The sequence below is a fragment of the Aquarana catesbeiana genome, linkage group LG06 (assembly GCF_042186555.1).
Source record: "Aquarana catesbeiana isolate 2022-GZ linkage group LG06, ASM4218655v1, whole genome shotgun sequence".
NCBI lineage: Eukaryota > Metazoa > Chordata > Amphibia > Anura > Ranidae > Aquarana > Aquarana catesbeiana.
The window spans coordinates 1316503-1344403 of NC_133329.1; the positions used below are offsets into that span (position 1 = coordinate 1316503).

The 27901-nt window shown below is 55.5% G+C and overlaps 1 protein-coding gene across 2 annotated transcripts; it reads left to right on the forward strand.

The window, feature by feature from the left end:
- Window positions 1-9966: 9966 nt before the first annotated feature.
- Window positions 9967-27749, forward strand: PHKG2 (phosphorylase kinase catalytic subunit gamma 2). 2 transcript variants are annotated; one of them, XM_073635280.1, is made up of 9 exons: window positions 9967-10214; window positions 20767-20942; window positions 22383-22437; window positions 22526-22591; window positions 23584-23747; window positions 25477-25567; window positions 25645-25798; window positions 26737-26862; window positions 27152-27749. In XM_073635280.1, the coding sequence occupies exons 1-9, from the start codon at window positions 10120-10122 to the stop codon at window positions 27410-27412; spliced, it is 1188 nt and encodes a 395-aa protein (XP_073491381.1). In that variant the 5' UTR covers window positions 9967-10119; the 3' UTR covers window positions 27413-27749. The 2 variants fall into 2 exon arrangements, with proteins under 2 accessions (XP_073491381.1, XP_073491382.1); XM_073635281.1 differs by lacking the exon at window positions 20767-20942 and having other exon boundaries at window positions 9985-10214.
- The last annotated feature ends 152 nt before the right edge of the window (window positions 27750-27901 follow it).

Genomic DNA, 27901 nt, shown 5'->3' on the forward strand with positions numbered 1-27901 from the left:
AGTGTCTACACACAGGAAGTGTCTCGATATCAGGAGTGTCTACACACAGGAAGTGTCCGATATCAGGAGTGTCTACACACAGGAAGTGTCCGATATCAGGAGTGTCTACACACAGGAAGTGTCCGATATCAGGAGTGTCTACACACAGGAAGTGTCCGATATCAGGAGTGTCTACACACAGGAAGTGTCCGATATCAGGAGTGTCTACACACAGGAAGTGTCCGATATCAGGAGTGTCTACACACAGGAAGTGTCCGATATCAGGAGTGTCTACACACAGGAAGTGTCCCGATATCAGGAGTGTCTACACACAGGAAGTGTCCGATATCAGGAGTGTCTACACACAGGAAGTGTCCGATATCAGGAGTGTCTACACACAGGAAGTGTCCGATATCAGGAGTGTCTACACACAGGAAGTGTCCGATATCAGGAGTGTCTACACACAGGAAGTGTCCGATATCAGGAGTGTCTACACACAGGAAGTGTCCGATATCAGGAGTGTCTACACACAGGAAGTGTCCCGATATCAGGAGTGTCTACACACAGGAAGTGTCCGATATCAGGAGTGTCTACACACAGGAAGTGTCCCGATATCAGGAGTGTCTACACACAGGAAATGTCCCGATATCAGGAGTGTCTACACACAGGAAGTGTCCCGATATCAGGAGTGTCTACACACAGGAAGTGTCCGATATCAGGAGTGTCTACACACAGGAAGTGTCCCGATATCAGGAGTGTCTACACACAGGAAGTGTCCGATATCAGGAGTGTCTACACACAGGAAGTGTCCCGATATCAGGAGTGTCTACACACAGGAAGTGTCCGATATCAGGAGTGTCTACACACAGGAAGTGTCCCGATATCAGGAGTGTCTACATACAGGAAGTGTCCCGATATCAGGAGTGTCTACACACAGGAAGTGTCCCGATATCAGGAGTGTCTGAACACAGGAAGTGTCCCGCTATCAGGAGTGTCTACACACAGGAAGTGTCCCGATATCAGGAGTGTCTGAACACAGGAAGTGTCCCGCTATCAGGAGTGTCTACACACAGGAAGTGTCCCGATATCAGGAGTGTCTACACACAGGAAGTGTCCCGATATCAGGAGTGTCTATACACAGGAAGTGTCCCGATATCAGGAGTGTCTACACACAGGAAGTGTCCCGATATCAGGAGTGTCTACACACAGGAAGTGTCCCGATATCAGGAGTGTCTACACACAGGAAGTGTCCCGATATCAGGAGTGTCTACACACAGGAAGTGTCCCGATATCAGGAGTGTCTACACACAGGAAGTGTCCCGATATCAGGAGTGTCTACACACAGGAAGTGTCCCGATATCAGGAGTGTCTACACACAGGAAGTGTCCCGATATCAGGAGTGTCTACACACAGGAAGTGTCCCGATATCAGGAGTGTCTACACACAGGAAGTGTCCCGATATCAGGAGTGTCTACACACAGGAAGTGTCCCGATATCAGGAGTGTCTACACACAGGAAGTGTCCGATATCAGGAGTGTCTACACACAGGAAGTGTCCCAATATCAGGAGTGTCTACACACAGGAAGTGTCCGATATCAGGAGTGTCTACACACAGGAAGTGTCCCGATATCAGGAGTGTCTGGACACAGGAAGTGTCCCGATATCAGGAGTGTCTACACACAGGAAGTGTCCCGATATCAGGAGTGTCTACACACAGGAAGTGTCCCGATATCAGGAGTGTCTACACACAGGAAGTGTCCCGATATCAGGAGTGTCTACACACAGGAAGTGTCCGATATCAGGAGTGTCTACACACAGGAAGTGTCCCGATATCAGGAGTGTCTACACACAGGAAGTGTCCCGATATCAGGAGTGTCTACACACAGGAAGTGTCCGATATCAGGAGTGTCTACACACAGGAAGTGTCCCGATATCAGGAGTGTCTACACACAGGAAGTGTCCCGATATCAGGAGTGTCTACACACAGGAAGTGTCCCGATATCAGGAGTGTCTACACACAGGAAGTGTCCCGATATCAGGAGTGTCTACACACAGGAAGTGTCCCGATATCAGGAGTGTCTACACACAGGAAGTGTCCCGATATCAGGAGTGTCTACACACAGGAAGTGTCCCGATATTAGGAGTGTCTAAACACAGGAAGTGTCCCGATATCAGGAGTGTCTACACACAGGAAGTGTCCGATATCAGGAGTGTCTACACACAGGAAGTGTCCCGATATCAGGAGTGTCTGGTCACAGGAAGTGTCCGGATATCAGGAGTGTCTACACACAGGAAGTGTCCCGATATCAGGAGTGTCTGGTCACAGGAAGTGTCCCGATATCAGGAGTGTCTACACACAGGAAGTGTCCGATATCAAGAGTGTCTACACACAGGAAGTGTCCGGATATCAGGAGTGTCTACACACAGGAAGTGTCCGATATCAGGAGTGTCTACACACAGGAAGTGTCCCGATATCAGGAGTGTCTACACACAGGAAGTGTCCCGATATCAGGAGTGTCTACACACAGGAAGTGTCCCGATATCAGGAGTGTCTACACACAGGAAGTGTCCCGATATCAGGAGTGTCTACACACAGGAAGTGTCCCGATATCAGGAGTGTCTACACACAGGAAGTGTCCCGATATCAGGAGTGTCTACACACAGGAAGTGTCCGATATCAGGAGTGTCTACACACAGGAAGTGTCCCGATATCAGGAGTGTCTACACACAGGAAGTGTCGCGATATCAGGAGTGTCTACACACAGGAAGTGTCCCGATATCAGGAGTGTCTACACACAGGAAGTGTCCCGATATCAGGAGTGTCTACACACAGGAAGTGTCCCGATATCAGGAGTGTCTACACACAGGAAGTGTCCCGATATCAGGAGTGTCTACACACAGGAAGTGTCCCGATATCAGGAGTGTCTACACACAGGAAGTGTCCCGATATCAGGAGTGTCTACACACAGGAAGTGTCCCGATATCAGGAGTGTCTACACACAGGAAGTGTCCCGATATCAGGAGTGTCTACACACAGGAAGTGTCCCGATATCAGGAGTGTCTACACACAGGAAGTGTCCCGATATCAGGAGTGTCTGGACACAGGAAGTGTCCGATATCAGGAATGTCTACACACAGGAAGTGTCCGGATATCAGGAGTGTCTGTACACAGGAAGTGTCCGATATCAGGAGTGTCTGTACACAGGAAGTGTCCGATATCAGGAGTGTCTACACACAGGAAGTGTCCCGATATCAGGAGTGTCTACACACAGGAAGTGTCCGATATCAGGAGTGTCTACACACAGGAAGTGTCCCGATATCAGGAGTGTCTACACACAGGAAGTGTCCGGATATCAGGAGTGTCTACACACAGGAAGTGTCCGGATATCAGGAGTGTCTACACACAGGAAGTGTCCGGATATCAGGAGTGTCTACACACAGGAAGTGTCCGATATCAGGAGTGTCTACACACAGGAAGTGTCCCGATATCAGGAGTGTCTACACACAGGAAGTGTCCCGATATCAGGAGTGTCTACACACAGGAAGTGTCCCGATATCAGGAGTGTCTACACACAGGAAGTGTCCCGATATCAGGAGTGTCTACACACAGGAAGTGTCCCGATATCAGGAGTGTCTACACACAGGAAGTGTCCCGATATCAGGAGTGTCTACACACAGGAAGTGTCCCGATATCAGGAGTGTCTACACACAGGAAGTGTCCCGATATCAGGAGTGTCTACACACAGGAAGTGTCCCGATATCAGGAGTGTCTACACACAGGAAGTGTCCCGATATCAGGAGTGTCTACACACAGGAAGTGTCCCGATATCAGGAGTGTCTACACACAGGAAGTGTCCGATATCAGGAGTGTCTACACACAGGAAGTGTCCCGATATCAGGAGTGTCTACACACAGGAAGTGTCCGATATCAGGAGTGTCTACACACAGGAAGTGTCCCGATATCAGGAGTGTCTAGACACAGGAAGTGTCCCGATATCAGGAGTGTCTAGACACAGGAAGTGTCCCGATATCAGGAGTGTCTAGACACAGGAAGTGTCCCGATATCAGGAGTGTCTACACACAGGAAGTGTCCCGATATCAGGAGTGTCTACACACAGGAAGTGTCCCGATATCAGGAGTGTCTACACACAGGAAGTGTCCGATATCAGGAGTGTCTACACACAGGAAGTGTCCCGATATCAGGAGTGTCTAGACACAGGAAGTGTCCCGATATCAGGAGTGTCTAGACACAGGAAGTGTCCCGATATCAGGAGTGTCTACACACAGGAAGTGTCCCGATATCAGGAGTGTCTGGACACAGGAAGTGTCCCGATATCAGGAGTGTCTACACACAGGAAGTGTCCCGATATCAGGAGTGTCTACACACAGGAAGTGTCCCGATATCAGGAGTGTCTACACACAGGAAGTGTCCGATATCAGGAGTGTCTACACACAGGAAGTGTCCGATATCAGGAGTGTCTACACACAGGAAGTGTCCGATATCAGGAGTGTCTACACACAGGAAGTGTCCCGATATCAGGAATGTCTACACACAGGAAGTGTCCGATATCAGGAGTGTCTACACACAGGAAGTGTCCCGATATCAGGAGTGTCTACACACAGGAAGTGTCCCGATATCAGGAGTGTCTACATACAGGAAGTGTCCCGATATCAGGAGTGTCTACACACAGGAAGTGTCCCGATATCAGGAGTGTCTGAACACAGGAAGTGTCCGATATCAGGAGTGTCTACACACAGGAAGTGTCCGATATCAGGAGTGTCTACACACAGGAAGTGTCCGATATCAGGAGTGTCTACACACAGGAAGTGTCCCGATATCAGGAGTGTCTACACACAGGAAGTGTCCGATATCAGGAGTGTCTACACACAGGAAGTGTCCCGATATCAGGAGTGTCTACACACAGGAAGTGTCCGATATCAGGAGTGTCTGTACACAGGAAGTGTCCGATATCAGGAGTGTCTACACACAGGAAGTGTCCCGATATCAGGAGTGTCTACACACAGGAAGTGTCCGATATCAGGAGTGTCTACACACAGGAAGTGTCCGATATCAGGAGTGTCTGGACACAGGAAGTGTCCGATATCAGGAGTGTCTACACACAGGAAGTGTCCCGATATCAGGAGTGTCTACACACAGGAAGTGTCCCGATATCAGGAGTGTCTACACACAGGAAGTGTCCGGATATCAGGAGTGTCTGTACACAGGAAGTGTCCGATATCAGGAGTGTCTACACACAGGAAGTGTCCCGATATCAGGAGTGTCTACACACAGGAAGTGTCCCGATATCAGGAGTGTCTACACACAGGAAGTGTCCCGATATCAGGAGTGTCTACACACAGGAAGTGTCCCGATATCAGGAGTGTCTACACACAGGAAGTGTCCCGATATCAGGAGTGTCTACACACAGGAAGTGTCCGGATATCAGGAGTGTCTGTACACAGGAAGTGTCCGATATCAGGAGTGTCTACACACAGGAAGTGTCCGATATCAGGAGTGTCTACATACAGGAAGTGTCCCGATATCAGGAGTGTCTACACACAGGAAGTGTCCCGATATCAGGAGTGTCTGAACACAGGAAGTGTCCGATATCAGGAGTGTCTACACACAGGAAGTGTCCGATATCAGGAGTGTCTACACACAGGAAGTGTCCGATATCAGGAGTGTCTACACACAGGAAGTGTCCCGATATCAGGAGTGTCTACACACAGGAAGTGTCCGATATCAGGAGTGTCTGTACACAGGAAGTGTCCGATATCAGGAGTGTCTACACACAGGAAGTGTCCCGATATCAGGAGTGTCTACACACAGGAAGTGTCCGATATCAGGAGTGTCTACACACAGGAAGTGTCCGATATCAGGAGTGTCTGGACACAGGAAGTGTCCGATATCAGGAGTGTCTACACACAGGAAGTGTCCCGATATCAGGAGTGTCTACACACAGGAAGTGTCCCGATATCAGGAGTGTCTACACACAGGAAGTGTCCGGATATCAGGAGTGTCTGTACACAGGAAGTGTCCGATATCAGGAGTGTCTACACACAGGAAGTGTCCCGATATCAGGAGTGTCTACACACAGGAAGTGTCCCGATATCAGGAGTGTCTACACACAGGAAGTGTCCCGATATCAGGAGTGTCTACACACAGGAAGTGTCCCGATATCAGGAGTGTCTACACACAGGAAGTGTCCCGATATCAGGAGTGTCTACACACAGGAAGTGTCCGGATATCAGGAGTGTCTGTACACAGGAAGTGTCCGATATCAGGAGTGTCTACACACAGGAAGTGTCCGATATCAGGAGTGTCTACACACAGGAAGTGTCCCGATATCAGGAGTGTCTACACACAGGAAGTGTCCCGATATCAGGAGTGTCTACACACAGGAAGTGTCCGATATCAGGAGTGTCTACACACAGGAAGTGTCCGATATCAGGAGTGTCTACACACAGGAAGTGTCCGATATCAGGAGTGTCTGTACACAGGAAGTGTCCCGATATCAGGAGTGTCTACACACAGGAAGTGTCCCGATATCAGGAGTGTCTACACACAGGAAGTGTCCGATATCAGGAGTGTCTACACACAGGAAGTGTCCCGATATCAGGAGTGTCTACACACAGGAAGTGTCCGGATATCAGGAGTGTCTGTACACAGGAAGTGTCCGATATCAGGAGTGTCTACACACAGGAAGTGTCCCGATATCAGGAGTGTCTACACACAGGAAGTGTCCCGATATCAGGAGTGTCTACACACAGGAAGTGTCCCGATATCAGGAGTGTCTACACACAGGAAGTGTCCCGATATCAGGAGTGTCTACACACAGGAAGTGTCCGGATATCAGGAGTGTCTGTACACAGGAAGTGTCCGATATCAGGAGTGTCTACACACAGGAAGTGTCCGATATCAGGAGTGTCTATACACAGGAAGTGTCCCGATATCAGGAGTGTCTACACACAGGAAGTGTCCCGATATCAGGAGTGTCTACACACAGGAAGTGTCCCGATATCAGGAGTGTCTACACACAGGAAGTGTCCCGATATCAGGAGTGTCTACACACAGGAAGTGTCCCGATATCAGGAGTGTCTACACACAGGAAGTGTCCCGATATCAGGAGTGTCTACACACAGGAAGTGTCCGATATCAGGAGTGTCTACACACAGGAAGTGTCCGATATCAGGAGTGTCTACACACAGGAAGTGTCCGATATCAGGAGTGTCTACACACAGGAAGTGTCCCGATATCAGGAGTGTCTACACACAGGAAGTGTCCGATATCAGGAGTGTCTACACACAGGAAGTGTCCCGATATCAGGAGTGTCTACACACAGGAAGTGTCCCGATATCAGGAGTGTCTACACACAGGAAGTGTCCCGATATCAGGAGTGTCTACACACAGGAAGTGTCTCGATATCAGGAGTGTCTACACACAGGAAGTGTCCCGATATCAGGAGTGTCTACACACAGGAAGTGTCCGATATCAGGAGTGTATACACACAGGAAGTGTCCGATATCAGGAGTGTCTGTACACAGGAAGTGTCCCGATATCAGGAGTGTCTACACACAGGAAGTGTCCCGATATCAGGAGTGTCTACACACAGGAAGTGTCCGATATCAGGAGTGTCTACACACAGGAAGTGTCCCGATATCAGGAGTGTCTACACACAGGAAGTGTCCGATATCAGGAGTGTCTACACACAGGAAGTGTCCGATATCAGGAGTGTCTACACACAGGAAGTGTCCGGATATCAGGAGTGTCTACACACAGGAAGTGTCCCGATATCAGGAGTGTCTACACACAGGAAGTGTCCGATATCAGGAGTGTCTACACACAGGAAGTGTCCGATATCAGGAGTGTCTACACACAGGAAGTGTCCGATATCAGGAGTGTCTACACACAGGAAGTGTCCCGATATCAGGAGTGTCTACACACAGGAAGTGTCCCGATATCAGGAGTGTCTACACACAGGAAGTGTCCGATATCAGGAGTGTCTACACACAGGAAGTGTCCCGATATCAGGAGTGTCTACACACAGGAAGTGTCCCGATATCAGGAGTGTCTACACACAGGAAGTGTCCCGATATCAGGAGTGTCTACACACAGGAAGTGTCCCGATATCAGGAGTGTCTACACACAGGAAGTGTCCGATATCAGGAGTGTCTACACACAGGAAGTGTCCGATATCAGGAGTGTCTACACACAGGAAGTGTCCCGATATCAGGAGTGTCTACACACAGGAAGTGTCCCGATATCAGGAGTGTCTACACACAGGAAGTGTCCCGATATCAGGAGTGTCTACACACAGGAAGTGTCCCGATATCAGGAGTGTCTACACACAGGAAGTGTCCCGATATCAGGAGTGTCTGGACACAGGAAGTGTCCCGATATCAGGGGTGTCTGGACACAGGAAGTGTCCCGATATCAGGAGTGTCTACACACAGGAAGTGTCCGATATCAGGAGTGTCTACACACAGGAAGTGTCCGATATCAGGAGTGTCTACACACAGGAAGTGTCCGATATCAGGAGTGTCTACACACAGGAAGTGTCCCGATATCAGGAGTGTCTACACACAGGAAGTGTCCCGATATCAGGAGTGTCTACACACAGGAAGTGTCCCGATATCAGGAGTGTCTACACACAGGAAGTGTCCGATATCAGGAGTGTCTACACACAGGAAGTGTCCCGATATCAGGAGTGTCTACACACAGGAAGTGTCCCGATTTCAGGAGTGTCTACACACAGGAAGTGTCCCGATATCAGGAGTGTCTACACACAGGAAGTGTCCCGATATCAGGAGTGTCTACACACAGGAAGTGTCCCGATATCAGGAGTGTCTACACACAGGAAGTGTCCCGATATCAGGAGTGTCTACACACAGGAAGTGTCCCGATATCAGGAGTGTCTACACACAGGAAGTGTCCCGATATCAGGAGTGTCTACACACAGGAAGTGTCCGGATATCAGGAATGTCTACACACAGGAAGTGTCCCGATATCAGGAGTGTCTACACACAGGAAGTGTCCCGATATCAGGAGTGTCTACACACAGGAAGTGTCCCGATATCAGGAGTGTCTGGTCACAGGAAGTGTCCGATATCAGGAGTGTCTACACACAGGAAGTGTCCCGATATCAGGAGTGTCTAGACACAGGAAGTGTCCCGATATCAGGAGTGTCTAGACACAGGAAGTGTCCCGATATCAGGAGTGTCTACACACAGGAAGTGTCCGGATATCAGGAGTGTCTACACACAGGAAGTGTCCCGATATCAGGAGTGTCTACACACAGGAAGTGTCCCGATATCAGGAGTGTCTGGTCACAGGAAGTGTCCGATATCAGGAGTGTCTACACACAGGAAGTGTCCCGATATCAGGAGTGTCTACACACAGGAAGTGTCCCGATATCAGGAGTGTCTGGACACAGGAAGTGTCCCGATATCAGGAGTGTCTACACGCAGGAAGTGTCCCGATATCAGGAGTGTCTACACACAAGAAGTGTCCGATATCAGGAGTGTCTACACACAGGAAGTGTCCCGATATCAGGAGTGTCTACACACAGGAAGTGTCCCGATATCAGGAGTGTCTACACACAGGAAGTGTCCCGATATCAGGAGTGTCTACACGCAGGAAGTGTCCCGATATCAGGAGTGTCTACACGCAGGAAGTGTCCCGATATCAGGAGTGTCTACACACAAGAAGTGTCCGATATCAGGAGTGTCTACACACAGGAAGTGTCCCGATATCAGGAGTGTCTATACACAGGAAGTGTCCGATATCAGGAGTGTCTACACACAGGAAGTGTCCCGATATCAGGAGTGTCTACACACAGGAAGTGTCCGATATCAGGAGTGTCTGGACACAGGAAGTGGAATGAAGACCACGCCTTCGGTGACGTATTTCCTGTTATATAGTAGATAGGAAGGAGGGGGGATGGGCGGGTAGTGTACCGGGAGGGGGAGGGGATTTCTGTTATTAGAGGAGGGGAGACGTTCTCTGGAGCCCCGCCCACTCAGCTGATCGAGGCCGGAAGGGGCGGTGACGTCATTTCCGGTGGCGGAGGACGGGAAGATGGCGGTCGGGTGATTGATCGGTTCTGTGGTCGGTGAGCGGAGAAGAGGTGACGTCACATCATGACGCGGGATGCGGAGTCACGTGATGAGCTGCCGGACTGGGCCGGAGCCAAAGAGTTCTACCAGAAGTACGACCCGAAGGAGATCATTGGCCGGTGAGACCCCGCCCACTGCTCTGACACCACGCCCTCTGCTCTCCATACACCCCGCCCACTGCTCTCCATACACCCCGCCCACTGCTCCTCCTACACCCCGCCCACTGCTCCTCCTACACCCCGCCCACTGCTCCTCCTACACCCCGCCCACTGCTCCTCCTACACCCCGCCCACTGCAGTGATACCACGCCCACTGCTCTCCATACACCCCGCCCACTGCTCTCCATACACCCCGCCCACTGCTCTCCATACACCCCGCCCACTGCTCCCCTACACCCCGCCCACTGCTCCTCCTACACCCCGCCCACTGCTCCTCCTACACCCCGCCCACTGCTCTCCTACACCCCGCCCACTGCTCTCCTACACCCCGCCCACTGCTCTGACACCCCGCCCACTGCAGTGACACCACGCCCACTGCTCTCCATACTCCACGCCCACTGCTCCCCGACACCCTGCCCACTGCTCCTCCTACACCCCGCCCACTGCTCCTCCTACACCCCGCCCACTGCTCCTCCTACACCCCGCCCACTGCTCCTCCTACACCCCGCCCACTGCAGTGATACCACGCCCACTGCTCTCCATACTCCACGCCCACTGCTCTCCATACACCCCGCCCACTGCTCCTCCTACACCCCGCCCACTGCTCCTCCTACACCCCGCCCACTGCAGTGATACCACGCCCACTGCTCTCCATACACCCCGCCCACTGCTCTCCATACACCCCGCCCACTGCTCTCCATACACCCCGCCCACTGCTCCCCTACACCCCGCCCACTGCTCCTCCTACACCCCGCCCACTGCTCCTCCTACACCCCGCCCACTGCTCCTCCTACACCCCGCCCACTGCTCTCCTACACCCCGCCCACTGCTCTCCTACACCCCGCCCACTGCAGTGACACCACGCCCACTGCTCTCCATACTCCACGCCCACTGCTCCCCGACACCCCGCCCACTGCTCCTCCTACACCCCGCCCACTGCTCCCCTACACCCCGCCCACTGCTCCCCGACACCCCGCCCACTGCTCCTCCTACACCCCGCCCACTGCTCCTCCTACACCCCGCCCACTGCTCCTCCTACACCCCGCCCACTGCTCCCCTACACCCCGCCCACTGCTCCCCATACACCCCGCCCACTGCTCCCCTACACCCCGCCCACTGCTCCTCATACACCCCGCCCACTGCTCCCCTACACCCCGCCCACTGCTCCCCATACACCCCGCCCACTGCTCCCCTACACCCCGCCCACTGCTCCTCATACACCCCGCCCACTGCTCCCCTACACCCCGCCCACTGCTCCTCATACACCCCGCCCACTGCTCCCCTACACCCCGCCCACTGCTCCCCTACACCCCGCCCACTGCTCCCCTACACCCCGCCCACTGCTCCTCATACACCCCGCCCACTGCTCCTCATACACCCCGCCCACTGCTCCCCTACACCCCGCCCACTGCTCCCCTACACCCCGCCCACTGCTCCTCATACACCCCGCCCACTGCTCCTCATACACCCCGCCCAGTGCTCCCCGACACCCCGCCCACTGCAGTGACACCACGCCCACTGCTCTCCATACTCCACGCCCACTGCTCCCCGACACCCTGCCCACTCCACTGCTCCTCCTACACCCCGCCCACTGCTCTCCTACACCCCGCCCACTGCTCCTCATACACCCCGCCCACTGCTCCTCCTACACCCCGCCCACTGCTCTGACACCACGCCCACTGCTCTCCATACACCCCGCCCACTGCTCTCCATACACCCCGCCCACTGCTCTCCATACACCCCGCCCACTGCTCTCCATACACCCCGCCCACTGCTCCTCCTACACCCCGCCCACTGCTCCTCCTACACCCCGCCCACTCCACTGCTCCTCCTACACCCCGCCCACTGCTCCCCGACACCCCGCCCACTGCTCCTCCTACACCCCGCCCACTGCTCCTCCTACACCCCGCCCACTGCTCCCCGACACCCCGCCCACTGCTCCCCGACACCCCGCCCACTGCTCCCCATACACCCCGCCCACTGCTCCCCTGCACCCCGCCCACTGCTCCTCCTACACCCCGCCCACTGCTCTCCTACACCCCGCCCACTGCTCTCCTACACCCCGCCCACTGCTCTGACACCCCGCCCACTGCAGTGACACCACGCCCACTGCTCTCCATACTCCACGCCCAATGCTCCCCGACACCCCGCCCACTGCTCCTCCTACACCCCGCCCACTGCTCCCCTACACCCCGCCCACTGCTCCCCGACACCCCGCCCACTGCTCCCCGACACCCCGCCCACTGCTCCTCATACACCCCGCCCACTGCTCCCCTACACCCCGCCCACTGCTCCCCATACACCCCGCCCACTGCTCCCCGACACCCCGCCCACTGCAGTGACACCACGCCCACTGCTCTCCATACTCCACGCCCACTGCTCCCCGACACCCTGCCCACTCCACTGCTCCTCCTACACCCCGCCCACTGCTCTCCTACACCCCGCCCACTGCTCCTCATACACCCCGCCCACTGCTCTCCTACACCCCGCCCACTCCACTGCTCCTCCTACACCCCGCCCACTGCTCCTCCTACACCCCGCCCACTGCTCCTCCTACACCCCGCCCACTGCTCCTCCTACACCCCGCCCACTGCTCCTCCTACACCCCGCCCACTGCTCTCCTACACCCTGCCCACTCCACTGCTCCTCCTACACCCCGCCCACTGCTCCTCCTACACCCCGCCCACTGCTCCTCCTACACCCCGCCCACTGCTCCTCCTACACCCCGCCCACTGCTCTCCTACACCCTGCCCACTCCACTGCTCCTCCTACACCCCGCCCACTGCTCTCCTACACCCCGCCCACTGCTCTCCTACACCCCGCCCACTGCTCTCCTACACCCCGCCCACTGCTCTGACACCCCGCCCACTGCAGTGACACCACGCCCACTGCTCTCCATACTCCACGCCCACTGCTCCCCGACACCCCGCCCACTGCTCCTCCTACACCCCGCCCACTGCTCCTCCTACACCCCGCCCACTGCTCCCCTACACCCCGCCCACTGCTCCCCGACACCCCGCCCACTGCTCCTCCTACACCCCGCCCACTGCTCCTCCTACACCCCGCCCACTGCTCCTCCTACACCCCGCCCACTGCTCCTCCTACACCCCGCCCACTGCTCCTCTACACCCCGCCCACTGCTCCCCATACACCCCGCCCACTGCTCCCCTACACCCCGCCCACTGCTCCTCATACACCCCGCCCACTGCTCCCCTACACCCCGCCCACTGCTCCCCATACACCCCGCCCACTGCTCCCCTACACCCCGCCCACTGCTCCTCATACACCCCGCCCACTGCTCCCCTACACCCCGCCCACTGCTCCTCATACACCCCGCCCACTGCTCCCCTACACCCCGCCCACTGCTCCTCATACACCCCGCCCACTGCTCCCCTACACCCCGCCCACTGCTCCCCTACACCCCGCCCACTGCTCCCCTACACCCCGCCCACTGCTCCCCTACACCCCGCCCACTGCTCCTCATACACCCCGCCCACTGCTCCTCATACACCCCGCCCACTGCTCCCCTACACCCCGCCCACTGCTCCTCATACACCCCGCCCACTGCTCCTCATACACCCCGCCCAGTGCTCCCCAACACCCCGCCCACTGCAGTGACACCACGCCCACTGCTCTCCATACTCCACGCCCACTGCTCCCCGACACCCTGCCCACTCCACTGCTCCTCCTACACCCCGCCCACTGCTCCTCATACACCCCGCCCACTGCTCCTCATACACCCCGCCCACTGCTCCTCCTACACCCCGCCCACTGCTCTGACACCACGCCCACTGCTCTCCATACACCCCGCCCACTGCTCTCCATACACCCCGCCCACTGCTCTCCATACACCCCGCCCACTGCTCTCCATACACCCCGCCCACTGCTCCTCCTACACCCCGCCCACTGCTCCTCCTACACCCCGCCCACTGCTCCTCCTACACCCCGCCCACTGCAGTGACACCCCGCCCACTGCTCCCCGACACCCCGCCCACTGCTCCTCCTACACCCCGCCCACTGCTCCTCCTACACCCCGCCCACTGCTCCTCCTACACCCCGCCCACTGCTCCCCGACACCCCGCCCACTGCTCCCCTACACCCCGCCCACTGCTCCCCTACACCCCGCCCACTGCTCCCCTACACCCCGCCCACTGCTCCTCCTACACCCCGCCCACTGCTCCTCCTACACCCCGCCCACTGCTCCTCCTACACCCCGCCCACTGCTCTCCTACACCCCGCCCACTGCTCTCCTACACCCCGCCCACTGCTCTGACACCCCGCCCACTGCAGTGACACCACGCCCACTGCTCTCCATACTCCACGCCCAATGCTCCCCGACACCCCGCCCACTGCTCCTCCTACACCCCGCCCACTGCTCCCCTACACCCCACCCACTGCTCCCCTACACCCCGCCCACTGCTCCCCGACACCCCGCCCACTGCTCCTCATACACCCCGCCCACTGCTCCCCTACACCCCGCCCACTGCTCCCCATACACCCCGCCCACTGCTCCTCATACACCCCGCCCACTGCTCCCCGACACCCCGCCCACTGCAGTGACACCACGCCCACTGCTCTCCATACTCCACGCCCACTGCTCCCTGACACCCTGCCCACTCCACTGCTCCTCCTACACCCCGCCCACTGCTCTCCTACACCCCGCCCACTGCTCCTCATACACCCCGCCCACTGCTCTCCTACACCCCGCCCACTCCACTGCTCCTCCTACACCCCGCCCACTGCTCCTCCTACACCCCGCCCACTGCTCCTCCTACACCCCGCCCACTGCTCCTCCTACACCCCGCCCACTGCTCTGACACCCCGCCCACTGCAGTGACACCACGCCCACTGCTCTCCATACTCCACGCCCAATGCTCCCCGACACCCCGCCCACTGCTCCTCATACACCCCGCCCACTGCTCCTCATACACCCCGCCCACTGCTCCTCCTACACCCCGCCCACTGCTCCTCCTACACCCCGCCCACTGCTCTCCTACACCCCGCCCACTGCTCTGACACCCCGCCCACTGCAGTGACACCACGCCCACTGCTCTCCATACTCCACGCCCACTGCTCCCCGACACCCTGCCCACTGCTCCTCATACACCCCGCCCACTGCAGTGACACCACGCCCACTGCTCTCCATACTCCACGCCCACTGCTCCCCTACACCCCGCCCACTGCTCCCCGACACCCCGCCCACTGCTCCTCCTACACCCCGCCCACTGCTCCTCCTACACCCCGCCCACTGCTCCTCCTACACCCCGCCCACTGCTCCCCTACACCCCGCCCACTGCTCCCCATACACCCCGCCCACTGCTCCTCCTACACCCCGCCCACTGCTCCTCATACACCCCGCCCACTGCTCCCCTACACCCCGCCCACTGCTCCTCATACACCCCGCCCACTGCTCCCCTACACCCCGCCCACTGCTCCCCTACACCCCGCCCACTGCTCCCCTACACCCCGCCCACTGCTCCTCATACACCCCGCCCACTGCTCCCCTACACCCCGCCCACTGCTCCTCATACACCCCGCCCACTGCTCCCCTACACCCCGCCCACTGCTCCTCATACACCCCGCCCACTGCTCCCCTACACCCCGCCCACTGCTCCTCATACACCCCGCCCAGTGCTCCCCGACACCCCGCCCACTGCAGTGACACCACGCCCACTGCTCTCCATACTCCACGCCCACTGCTCCCCGACACCCTGCCCACTCCACTGCTCCTCCTACACCCCGCCCACTGCTCTCCTACACCCCGCCCACTGCTCCTCATACACCCCGCCCACTGCTCTCCTACACCCCGCCCACTCCACTGCTCCTCCTACACCCCGCCCACTGCTCCTCCTACACCCCGCCCACTGCTCCTCCTACACCCCGCCCACTGCTCCTCCTACACCCCGCCCACTGCTCTCCTACACCCCGCCCACTGCTCTGACACCCCGCCCACTGCAGTGACACCACGCCCACTGCTCTCCATACTCCACGCCCAATGCTCCCCGACACCCCGCCCACTGCTCCTCCTACACCCCGCCCACTGCTCCTCCTACACCCCGCCCACTGCTCCTCCTACACCCCGCCCACTGCTCCTCCTACACCCCGCCCACTGCTCCTCCTACACCCCGCCCACTGCTCCTCCTACACCCCGCCCACTGCTCCTCCTACACCCCGCCCACTGCAGTGACACCACGCCCACTGCTCTCCATACTCCACGCCCACTGCTCCCCGACACCCTGCCCACTGCTCCTCATACACCCCGCCCACTGCAGTGACACCACGCCCACTGCTCTCCATACTCCACGCCCACTGCTCCCCTACACCCCGCCCACTGCTCCCCGACACCCCGCCCACTGCTCCTCCTACACCCCGCCCACTGCTCCCCTACACCCCGCCCACTGCTCCCCTACACCCCGCCCACTGCTCCTCCTACACCCCGCCCACTGCTCCTCCTACACCCCGCCCACTGCTCCTCCTACACCCCGCCCACTGCTCCTCCTACACCCCGCCCACTGCTCCTCCTACACCCCGCCCACTCCACTGCTCCTCCTACACCCCGCCCACTCCACTGCTCCTCCTACACCCCGCCCACTCCACTGCTCCTCCTACACCCCGCCCACTCCACTGCTCCTCCTACATCCCCGCCCACTCCACTGCTCCTCCTACATCCCGCCCACTCCACTGCTCCTCCTACACCCCGCCCATTCCACTGCTCTCCTACACCCCGCCCACTCCTCCTCATACACCCCGCCCACTGCTCTCCATACATCCCGCCCACTGTCCTCTACACCCCGCCCACTCCTCCTCATACACCCCGCCCTCTTCTCTCCATACACCCCGCCCACTGCTCCTCATACACCCCGCCCACTGCTCTCCTACACCCCGCCCACTGCTCTCCTACACCCCGCCCACTGCTCCTTATACACCCCGCCCACTGCTCTCCTACACCCCGCCCACTGCTCTCCTACACCCCGCCCACTGCTTCCCGACACCCCGCCCACTGCTTCCCGACACCCCGCCCACTGCTTCCCGACACCCCGCCCACTGCTCCTCTTACACCCCGCCCACTGCTTCCCGACACCCCGCCCACTGCTTCCCGACACCCCGCCCACTGCTTCCCGACACCCCGCCCACTGCTCCTCTTACACCCCGCCCACTGCTTCCCGACACCCCGCCCACTGCTCCTCTTACACCCCACCCACTGCTCCTCTTACACCCCGCCCACTGCTCCTCTTACACCCCGCCCACTGCTCCTCTTACACCCCGCCCACTGCTCCTCCTACACCCCGCCCACTGCTCCTCCTACACCCGCCCATTCCACTGCTCCTCCTACACCCGCCCATTCCACTGCTCCTCCTACACCCCGCCCACTCCACTGCTCCTCCTACACCCCGCCCACTCCACTGCTCCTCCTACACCCATCCTACTCCACTGCTCCTCCTACACCCCGCCCACTGCTCTCCGTACACCCCGCCCACTCCTCCTCCTACACCCCGCCCACTGCTCCTCCTACACCCCGCCCACTGCTCCTCCTACACCCCGCCCACTCCACTGCTCCTCCTACACCCCGCCCACTCCACTGCTCCTCCTACATCCCGCCCACTCCACTGCTCCTCCTACACCCCGCCCACTCCACTGCTCTCCTACACCCCGCCCACTCCTCCTCATACACCCCGCCCACTCCTCCTCATACACCCCGCCCACTGCTCTCCATACACCCCGCCCACTGCTCTCCATACACCCCGCCCACTGCTCCTCTACACCCCGCCCACTCCTCCTCATACACCCCGCCCTCTTCTCTCCATACACCCTGCCCACTGCTCCTCATACACCCCGCCCACTGCTCTCCTACACCCCGCCCACTGCTCTCCTACACCCCGCCCACTGCTCCTTATACACCCCGCCCACTGCTCTCCTACACCCCGCCCACTGCTCTCCTACACCCCGCCCACTGCTTCCCGACACCCCGCCCACTGCTTCCCGACACCCCGCCCACTGCTTCCCGACACCCCGCCCACTGCTTCTCTTACACCCCGCCCACTGCTCCTCTTACACCCCGCCCACTGCTCCTCTTACACCCCGCCCACTGCTCCTCTTACACCCCGCCCACTGCTCCTCTTACACCCCGCCCACTGCTCCTCTTACACCCCGCCCACTGCTCCTCTTACACCCCGCCCACTGCTCCTCTTACACCCCGCCCACTGCTCCTCTACAACCCACCCACTGCTCCCCTATAGGCGTGGGAATGTCCTCGTGCCTCCGCCCATCACAGATTCACCCTATAGGAGAACACAGAGGAGGAGGAGCCATAGAAGTCAGACACCAGTGTCTACTTAGGTGAGGGTGAATTTTATTACCCCCCCCCCCCCCCCCCATCTCTTAGTAGGAGGGAAACAACCGTCCACCACACAGATCCTCAGAGAGCGTCCATCCCCCGTACAATCTCCCCACACACCAATCTCATGGAGATCTGAGGGGTGAAATAATAAACATGGCGGACGCTCCTCTTCTTTCTTTTATTTGGAAACATCGAGAGAACCAATAGAAACCCTCCGATTCTCCACCGACCAATAGAAACCCTCCGATTCTCCACCGACCAATAGAAACCCTCCGATTCTCCACCGACCAATAGAAACCCTCCGATTCTCCACCGACCAATAGAAACCCTCCGATTCTCCACCGACCAATAGAAACCCTCCGATTCTCCACCGACCAATAGAAACCCTCCGATTCTCCACCGACCAATAGAAACCCTCCGATTCTCCACCGACCAATAGAAACCCTCCGATTCTCCACCGACCAATAGAAACCCTCCGATTCTCCACCGACCAATAGAAACCCTCCGATTCTCCACCGACCAATAGAAACCCTCCGATTCTCCACCGACCAATAGAAACCCTCCGATTCTCCACCGACCAATAGAAACCCTCCGATTCTCCACCGACCAATAGAAACCCTCCGATTCTCCACTGACCAATAGAAACCCTCCGATTCTCCACCGACCAATAGAAACCCTCCGATTCTCACTGACCAATAGACACAGGGGGTGGGGCTCCAAATACCCCACACTTTATGGAATTGTTTTAGGGCAACCCCCTAATAGAAGAGTTCTACATGCCTACTACACCTCCCCCGCTCCACCTACTCCCTCTACACCCCCCCCCTCTACACCGCTCCACCTCCCCCTCTACACCTGTGTGGTGAGGTCATGTGATTGGTGAGGTCATGTGATTGGTGAGGTCATGTGATTGGTGAGGTCATGTGATTGGTGAGGTCATGTGATTGGTGTGGTCATGTGATTTGTTAGGTGGTGGTGTCGTGAGGTCATGTGATTGGTGAGGTCATGTGATTGGTGTTATGGAAATTTGGTTGTACGCAAAGCACACAGCCAAATCTCCTGTTTCTAATCATAATAGCAATTTCGTCTAATGATATAAATGCATCTCACCTTTTGATCGTATCCATCCTCTGGTGTGTGCCCCAGCCATCCAACAAGACAAAGCACATGGTTCTTACATTCCCATCTCAGCAAGACTCCCCTTTTCAGCTCTGTCCGCCTCCTTTATTCAAAAGACCACAAAAGCAATCACAAACAGGAAGCCCTGGCCCCAACAGCCAATCGTTTCCTTCACAGGGTGTGACCTCACAGGATGTAAGTGACCATATAAGGATTTAACAACAGAATACAAAACAACCAATGAACAATGACTACAGGACATGATACAATATACTAAATGAGGATGACTAAAGTTCCTCGTGGGTGGGAGATTATCTGCAGGTGTAGGTCATGGCACCCCAAACATGTTGATCAGGCACACCAGGGGTGACAAGAGCAAAACACCTCTAAACCGATAATGTCTTTGCAGAGTGAACGCATCCCCACCAGACGATCGTTCTGTGCATTGCACAGGGGCCCTTTGCTGGCGGACATGTCTTCTCTCCGCAAACACTTCTCTCCAAACACCAGGAAGTTTTCCATTACCTAACAGGTCTCAACCAGCATCGATCTGCCTCAGCCAGTTCTTTAGAACGGGCTGTGGTTGATCAGACACACTGGGAGACTTATGACAACACATTAATATAACATTTTCCACAACATTGGTTAGTTGGCGGTGTGGTGAGGTCATGTGATTGGTGTGGTGAGGTCATGTAATTGGTTAGGTGGCGGTGAGGTCATGTGATTGGTGAGGTCATGTGATCGGTTAGTTGGCGGTATCGTGAGGTCATGTGGTTAGTGTGGTGAGGTCATGTGGTTGGTGTGGTCATGTGATTGGTTAGGTGGTGGTGTGGTCATGTGGTTGGTGTGGTCGTGTGATTGGTTAGGTGGTGGTGTGGTCATGTGGTTGGTGTGGTCATGTGATTGGTGAGTTGGCGGTGTGGTGAGGTCATGTGGTCAGTTCCCCTGTTGGATGTGCACTCAGCAATATTTCCCACTATGGAGGACGTTGACACCGTTACATGACATGTCAGACACGTGTTGGCGATCTTCTCACACACTGGATGTTCCTCACAGGGGAGTCTCCAGCACAGTCCGGCGCTGTATACACCGAGAAACGGGGCGAGAATATGCCGCAAAGATTATCGAGGTGACACCAGAGAGGCTGAGCCCAGAGCAACTCCAGGAGGTGCGACTGTCCACCGCCAAGGAGATGGAGATCCTTCACCAAGTGTCCCACCATCCCTCCATCAGTAAGAACTTCTCATTGGGGTTATAGTCCTCACTTCTTCTGTCCTACCATCTCCGACTCCTCTCCACCACCCACCTTCTGTCCTACCATCTCCGACTCCTCTCCACCACCCACCTTCTGTCCTACCATCTCCGGCTCCTCTCCACCACCCACCTTCTATCCTACCACCTCCGGCTCCTCTCCACCACCCACCTTCTGTCCTACCATCTCCGGCTCCTCTCCACCACCCACCTTCTGTCCTACCACCTCCGGCTCCTCTCCACCACCCACCTTCTGTCCTACCACCTCCGGCTCCTCTCCACCACCCACCTTCTGTCCTACCACCTCCGGCTCCTCTCCACCACCCACCTTCTGTCCTACCATCTCCGGCTCCTCTCCACCACCCACCTTCTGTCCTACCATCTCCGGCTCCTCTCCACCACCCACCTTCTATCCTACCACCTCCGGCTCCTCTCCACCACCCACCTTCTGTCCTACCATCTCCGGCTCCTCTCCACCACCCACCTTCTGTCCTACCACCTCCGGCTCCTCTCCACCACCCACCTTCTGTCCTACCACCTCCGGCTCCTCTCCACCACCCACCTTCTGTCCTACCACCTCCGGCTCCTCTCCACCACCCACCTTCTGTCCTACCATCTCCGGCTCCTCTCCACCACCCACCTTCTGTCCTACCACCTCCGGCTCCTCTCCACCACCCACCTTCTGTCCTACCACCTCCGGCTCCTCTCCACCACCCACCTTCTGTCCTACCACCTCCGGCTCCTCTCCACCACCCACCTTCTGTCCTACCACCTCCGGCTCCTCTCCACCACCCACCTTCTGTCCTACCACCTCCGGCTCCTCTCCACCACCCACCTTCTGTCCTACCACCTCCGGCTCCTCTCCACCACCCACCTTCTGTCCTACCACCTCCGGCTCCTCTCCACCACCCACCTTCTATCCTACCACCCCCGGCTCCTCTCCACCACCCACCTTCTATCCTACCACCTCCGGCTCCTCTCCACCACCCACCTTCTATCCTACCACCCCCGGCTCCTCTCCACCACCCACCTTCTATCCTACCACCCCCGGCTCCTCTCCACCACCCACCTTCTATCCTACCACCTCCGGCTCCTCTCCACCACCCACCTTCTATCCTACCACCTCCGGCTCCTCTCCACCACCCACCTTCTATCCTACCACCTTCGGCTCCTCTCCACCACCCATCCTACCACCTCCGGCTCCTCTCCACCACCCACCTTCTATCCTACCACCTCCGGCTTCTATCCTACCAACTCCGGCTCCTCTCCACCACCCACCTTCTATCCTACCACCTCCGGCTCCTCCATCAATCTCCTCTAATCAGCTCTTCTCCATCCCCCATCATGCATATTGAAGAGATGGATGTAATAGGGTTGGGGGTGTTTTGTCTTCAGACTTTGACTCTTTTTTTCTCTTCCAGTCTCCCTCATTGATTCCTACGAGTCTTCCACGTTCATCTTCCTGGTGTTTGACTTGTGAGTATGTTGGATTGAACCTCTGGGGCGGGTCTATGTGGGTGGTCTTTCTGATTTGGTGACTGGGGTGTCTCCGTCTGTCTCATAGGATGAAGAGAGGAGAGCTGTTTGATTATCTGACAGAGAAAGTCAAGCTGAGTGAGAAGGAGACCCGGTAAGGACTTCCTCAGGATGTGCTTGTAGATCTCGGTTTTGTGTCATCTGTTCATGGTGGGCGGGTTCTGGGGGTGAGGATCCTGGAGTTCCCCTTTAAGGTATGCTGGGGAGGTAATATCTCACAATGTGTTCTCCTGAGGTGCCCCCTTTCTGAGAGGAGCCCTGTGTGTGCCCAACACAAAGCTCACCCATGTGGGGAGGTAAAGCATGGTGAGCAATACAGAAGCCACCGTTCTGATTTCAGAGTTTATGGTGGAGGTGTGAGACGGGTTACCAGACTCGGCACCCGGTGCCAACCATGAGAAGTTTATATAAGAACCCCTGACTGACTATAGGAGCTCCTGCTGGAGATCCCCATGTTCTGCTCTTCCGTACATATTCTTCTCTCTTTTCCCCCGGAGATCCCCATGTTCTGCTCTTCCCTACATGTTCTTCACTCTTTTCCCCCGGAGATCCCCATGTTCTGCTCTTCCCTACATGTTCTTCTCTCTTTTCCCCCGGAGATCCCCATGTTCTGCTCTTCCCTACATGTTCTTCTCTCTTTTCCCCCGGAGATCCCCATGTTCTGCTCTTCCCTACATGTTCTTCTCTCTTTTCCCCCGGAGATCCCCATGTTCTGCTCTTCCCTACATGTTCTTCTCTCTTTTCCCCCGGAGATCCCCATGTTCTGCTCTTCCCTATATGTTCTTCTCTCTTTTCCCCCGGAGATCCCCATGTTCTGTTCTTCTCTCTTTTCCCCCGGAGATCCCCATGTTCTGTTCTTCTCTCTTTTCCCCCGGAGATCCCCATGTTCTGCTCTTCTCTCTTTTCCCCCGGAGATCCCCATGTTCTGTTCTTCTCTCTTTTCCCCCGGAGATCCCCATGTTCTGCTCTTCCCTACATGTTCTTCACTCTTTTCCCCCGGAGATCCCCATGTTCTGCTCTTCCCTACATGTTCTTCTCTCTTTTCCCCCGGAGATCCCCATATTCTGCTCCCTCTTGTCATTGTAGGTGCATCATGCGCTCCCTGCTGGAGGCCGTGTCTTTTCTACACAGAAATCACATCGTACACCGCGATCTAAAACCAGAGAATATCCTGATGGATGACTCGCTCAACATCAAGCTGTCCGACTTTGGCTTCAGCTGCGTCCTGAAACCTTCCGAGAAGCTGAGAGGTGCGTCTCCAACAGAAATCTTCTGTATACAGATGGGAGGACGGCTTAGAGCAATCCTTCCTAGCCAGGAATCCCACCGTTCATATAGACATTCCTTCCCTGAGCTACCACTGATTGACTTCCCATTTCTTGGTGTCTACATTGTCCCAGGGTCAACGCAACATGAAAGAGTCAGCGGCATGACCCCAGGGAGAATTTTAGCTATCTGTAAAGGTGAAATTCTTCCCACCACATCAAGGGGGGGATTCTTCTCACTGATCACCAATGTAAGGAACATTCTTCTCACTGATCACCAATGTAAGGAACATTCTTCTCACTGATCACCAATGTAAGGAACATTCTTCTCACTGATCACCAATGTAAGGAGCATTCTTCTCACTGATCACCAATGTAAGGAACATTCTTCTCACTGATCACCAATGTAAGGAACATTCTTCTCACCGATCACCAATGTAAGGAACATTCTTCTCACTGATCACCAATGTAAGAAACATTCTTCTCACTGATCACCAATGTAAGGAACATTCTTCTCACTGATCACCAATGTAAGGAACATTCTTCTCACTGATCACCAATGTAAGGGACATTCTTCTCACTGATCACCAATGTAAGGAACATTCTTCCCACTGATCACCAATGTAAGGAACATTCTTCCCACTGATCACCAATGTAAGGAACATTCTTCTCACTGATCACCAATGTAAGGAACATTCTTCTCACTGATCACCAATGTAAGGAACATTCTTCTCACTGATCACCAATGTAAGGAACATTCTTCTCACTGATCACCAATGTAAGGAACATTCTTCCCACTGATCACCAATGTAAGGAACATTCTTCCCACTGATCACCAATGTAAGGAACATTCTTCTCACTGATCACCAATGTAAGGAACATTCTTCCCACTGATCACCAATGTAAGGAACATTCTTCTCACTGATCACCAATGTAAGGAACATTCTTCTCACTGATCACCAATGTAAGGAACATTCTTCTCACTGATCACCAATGTAAGGAACATTCTTCTCACTGATCACCAATGTAAGGAACATTCTTCTCACTGATCACCAATGTAAGGAACATTCTTCTCACTGATCACCAATGTAAGGAACATTCTTCCCACTGATCACCAATGTAAGGAACATTCTTCTCACTGATCACCAATGTAAGGGACATTCTTCTCACTGATCACCAATGTAAGGAACATTCTTCTCACTGATCACCAATGTAAGGAACATTCTTCTCACTGATCACCAATGTAAGGAACATTCTTCCCACTGATCACCAATGTAAGGAACATTCTTCTCACTGATCACCAATGTAAGGAACATTCTTCTCACTGATCACCAATGTAAGGAACATTCTTCTCACTGATCACCAATGTAAGGAACATTCTTCTCACTGATCACCAATGTAAGGAACATTCTTCTCACTGATCACCAATGTAAGGAACATTCTTCTCACTGATCACCAATGTAAGGAGCATTCTTCTCACTGATCACCAATGTAAGGAACATTCTTCTCACTGATCACCAATGTAAGGAACATTCTTCTCACTGATCACCAATGTAAGGAACATTCTTCTCACTGATCACCAATGTAAGGGTATGTAGGGTAAGAAAGGCTGTGCAGGAAGGAGATGGTGATAGGACAGTGTCTGATATAAAGAAGGAAAGTGTCTCTTGGATCTCACTTTGTCATCAGCTCTTCCTTTTCATGTTGTTTTCAGAGTTGTGTGGAACTCCGGGGTATTTGGCTCCAGAGATTCTGAAGTGTTCTATGGATGAGACTCACCCTGGATATGGCAAGGAGGTGGACCTGTAAGTTTGGAAGGTGCGGGGGAGGGTAGAAGTGTGCTAGTAGTAGACATTCATTGGGTGTGGCCTTGTTCTTGTAGGTGGGCGTGCGGTGTGATCATGTTTACCCTGCTGGCCGGCTCCCCTCCATTCTGGCACCGCAGACAGATGCTGATGCTTCGTATGATCATGGATGGACGCTTCCAGTTTACTTCTCCAGAGTGGGATGACCGATCTGCCACAGTGAAGGATCTGGTAATGTCACATCTCTACGTTCCTCCTCCCTGGGTGGAAAGCGTCACATCTCTACGTTCCTCCTCCCTGGGTGGAAAGCGTCACATCTCTACGTTCCTCCTCCCTGGGTGGAAAGCGTCACATCTCTACGCTCCTCCTCCCTGGGTGGAAAGGGTCACAATCTCTACGTTCCTCCTCCCTGGGTGGAAAGGGTCACAATCTCTACGTTCCTCCTCCCTGGGTGGAAAGGGTCACATCTCTACGTTCCTCCTCCCTGGGTGGAAAGGGTCACAATCTCTACGTTCCTCCTCCCTGGGTGGAAAGGGTCACAATCTCTACGTTCCTCCTCCCTGGGTGGAAAGGGTCACAACTCTACGTTCCTCCTCCCTGGGTGGAAAGCGTCACATCTCTACGTTCCTCCTCTCTGGGTGGAAAGCGTCACATCTCTACGTTCCTCCTTCCTGGGTGGAAAGGGTCACATCTCTACGTTCCTCCTCCCTGGGTGGAAAGGGTCACAATCTCTACGTTCCTCCTCCCTGGGTGGAAAGGGTCACATCTCTACGTTCCTCCTCCCTGGGTGGAAAGGGTCACAATCTCTACGTTCCTCCTCCCTGGGTGGAAAGGGTCACATCTCTACGTTCCTCCTCCCTGGGTGGAAAGGGTCACATCTCTACGTTCCTCCTCCCTGGGTGGAAAGGGTCACATCTCTACGTTTTTCCTCCCTGGGTGGAAAGGGTCACATCTCTACGTTCCTCCTCCCTGGGTGGAAAGGGTCACAATCTCTACGTTCCTCCTCCCTGGGTGGAAAGGGTCACATCTCTACGTTCCTCCTCCCTGGGTGGAAAGGGTCACATTTCTACATTCCACCTCCCCAGGTGCAATGTGTACACGGTGTGGGTTGAGTTGTCACAGGTTCGCTCTCTTCCTCCTAATTTGAACTTTTCTCTCTTGACTTCCAGATTATCCGTCTCCTCGAGGTAGCTCCAGAAAAGCGTCTTTCGGCAGACCAGGCGCTACAGCATCCCTTCTTCCAGAGTCACCAGCGAGAGCAAGGCTCGACTTTCACTCTTCATTACCGTTTCCGGGTCAGTCTGTCTTTCATTGGTCAGGGAGAAGGGGGGGGGAGCTTATTGTGATGATGAAATTATCTTCAGCTTGAGGTGGAGCAGGGTAGGGTTAGTGCCTCTTAGATGAGATTTATCTTCTCTTCTTCTTGTACAGTCTGACACCCGTCACCTGGACAGGAATTGAGGAGAAATCTCACAGAAGAGAACAATAGGTTCCAGTTCTTCCCTGCTCTACCTGAATGGAAGAATTAGAAGTTTGGTCTGGCGTTTATTCTTTATCTGTAATAACCGGATCTTCTCTCCACAGAGGGCAGCCTGGGCAGCTTTGGCATGTGTGCGAATACTGATGAGGTGGCGGAGAGCCCGACCCGTTACTAGTGAACTTCTTGCTCTGGACCCGTATGGCATAAAGGGTGTACGGCGACTGATCGATGCCTGCGCCTTCCGGATCTATGGGCACTGGGTGAAAAAGGGAGAGAGACAAAATCGGGCAGCTTTATTCCAGAACCAGCCGAAGGCTCTGCTGCTAACACTGGGGGAGGACGAGGATCAGGATGGCGATCTGTAACGGCATCTTATTGGGTCCAGTGGCTGGAAATGGGTCAAGATCGAAGAATCGTCATCTGTGCCGCATCCTGTCCACATTCCATCTGCTAATACACGCTGTCCCTGGACCCGACAGGTTGGCCGGGGACCAACTTCAGAGACCTCTGTTTACTGCATGGTGGTCTCTCTGTGTTCTGGTGACTCGAGGATTGGGGTGGTGGGAGGGGAATTGGAGGACACATTCTGGGTACATCCGTCACAAGAGATACACTAACCATGAACTTCCATTCGTTTTTTTTATTCATATTTATGTTGCAAAGTAAAATAAAAAGTCTAACGTGATCTATAACCACAGAAAACTGGACTCTGCGTTTTTCTGCCACGGCTGTGATGGGTTCGGGTCACGGCACCAAAATGTGGGGAAAGTATCTAGAACCTTCAAGCAAGTTCCAGGCCACTTTGGCTCTTTTCCAGAGCATAGCCTTTCTTATTGGATATTACAGTCTCAGAG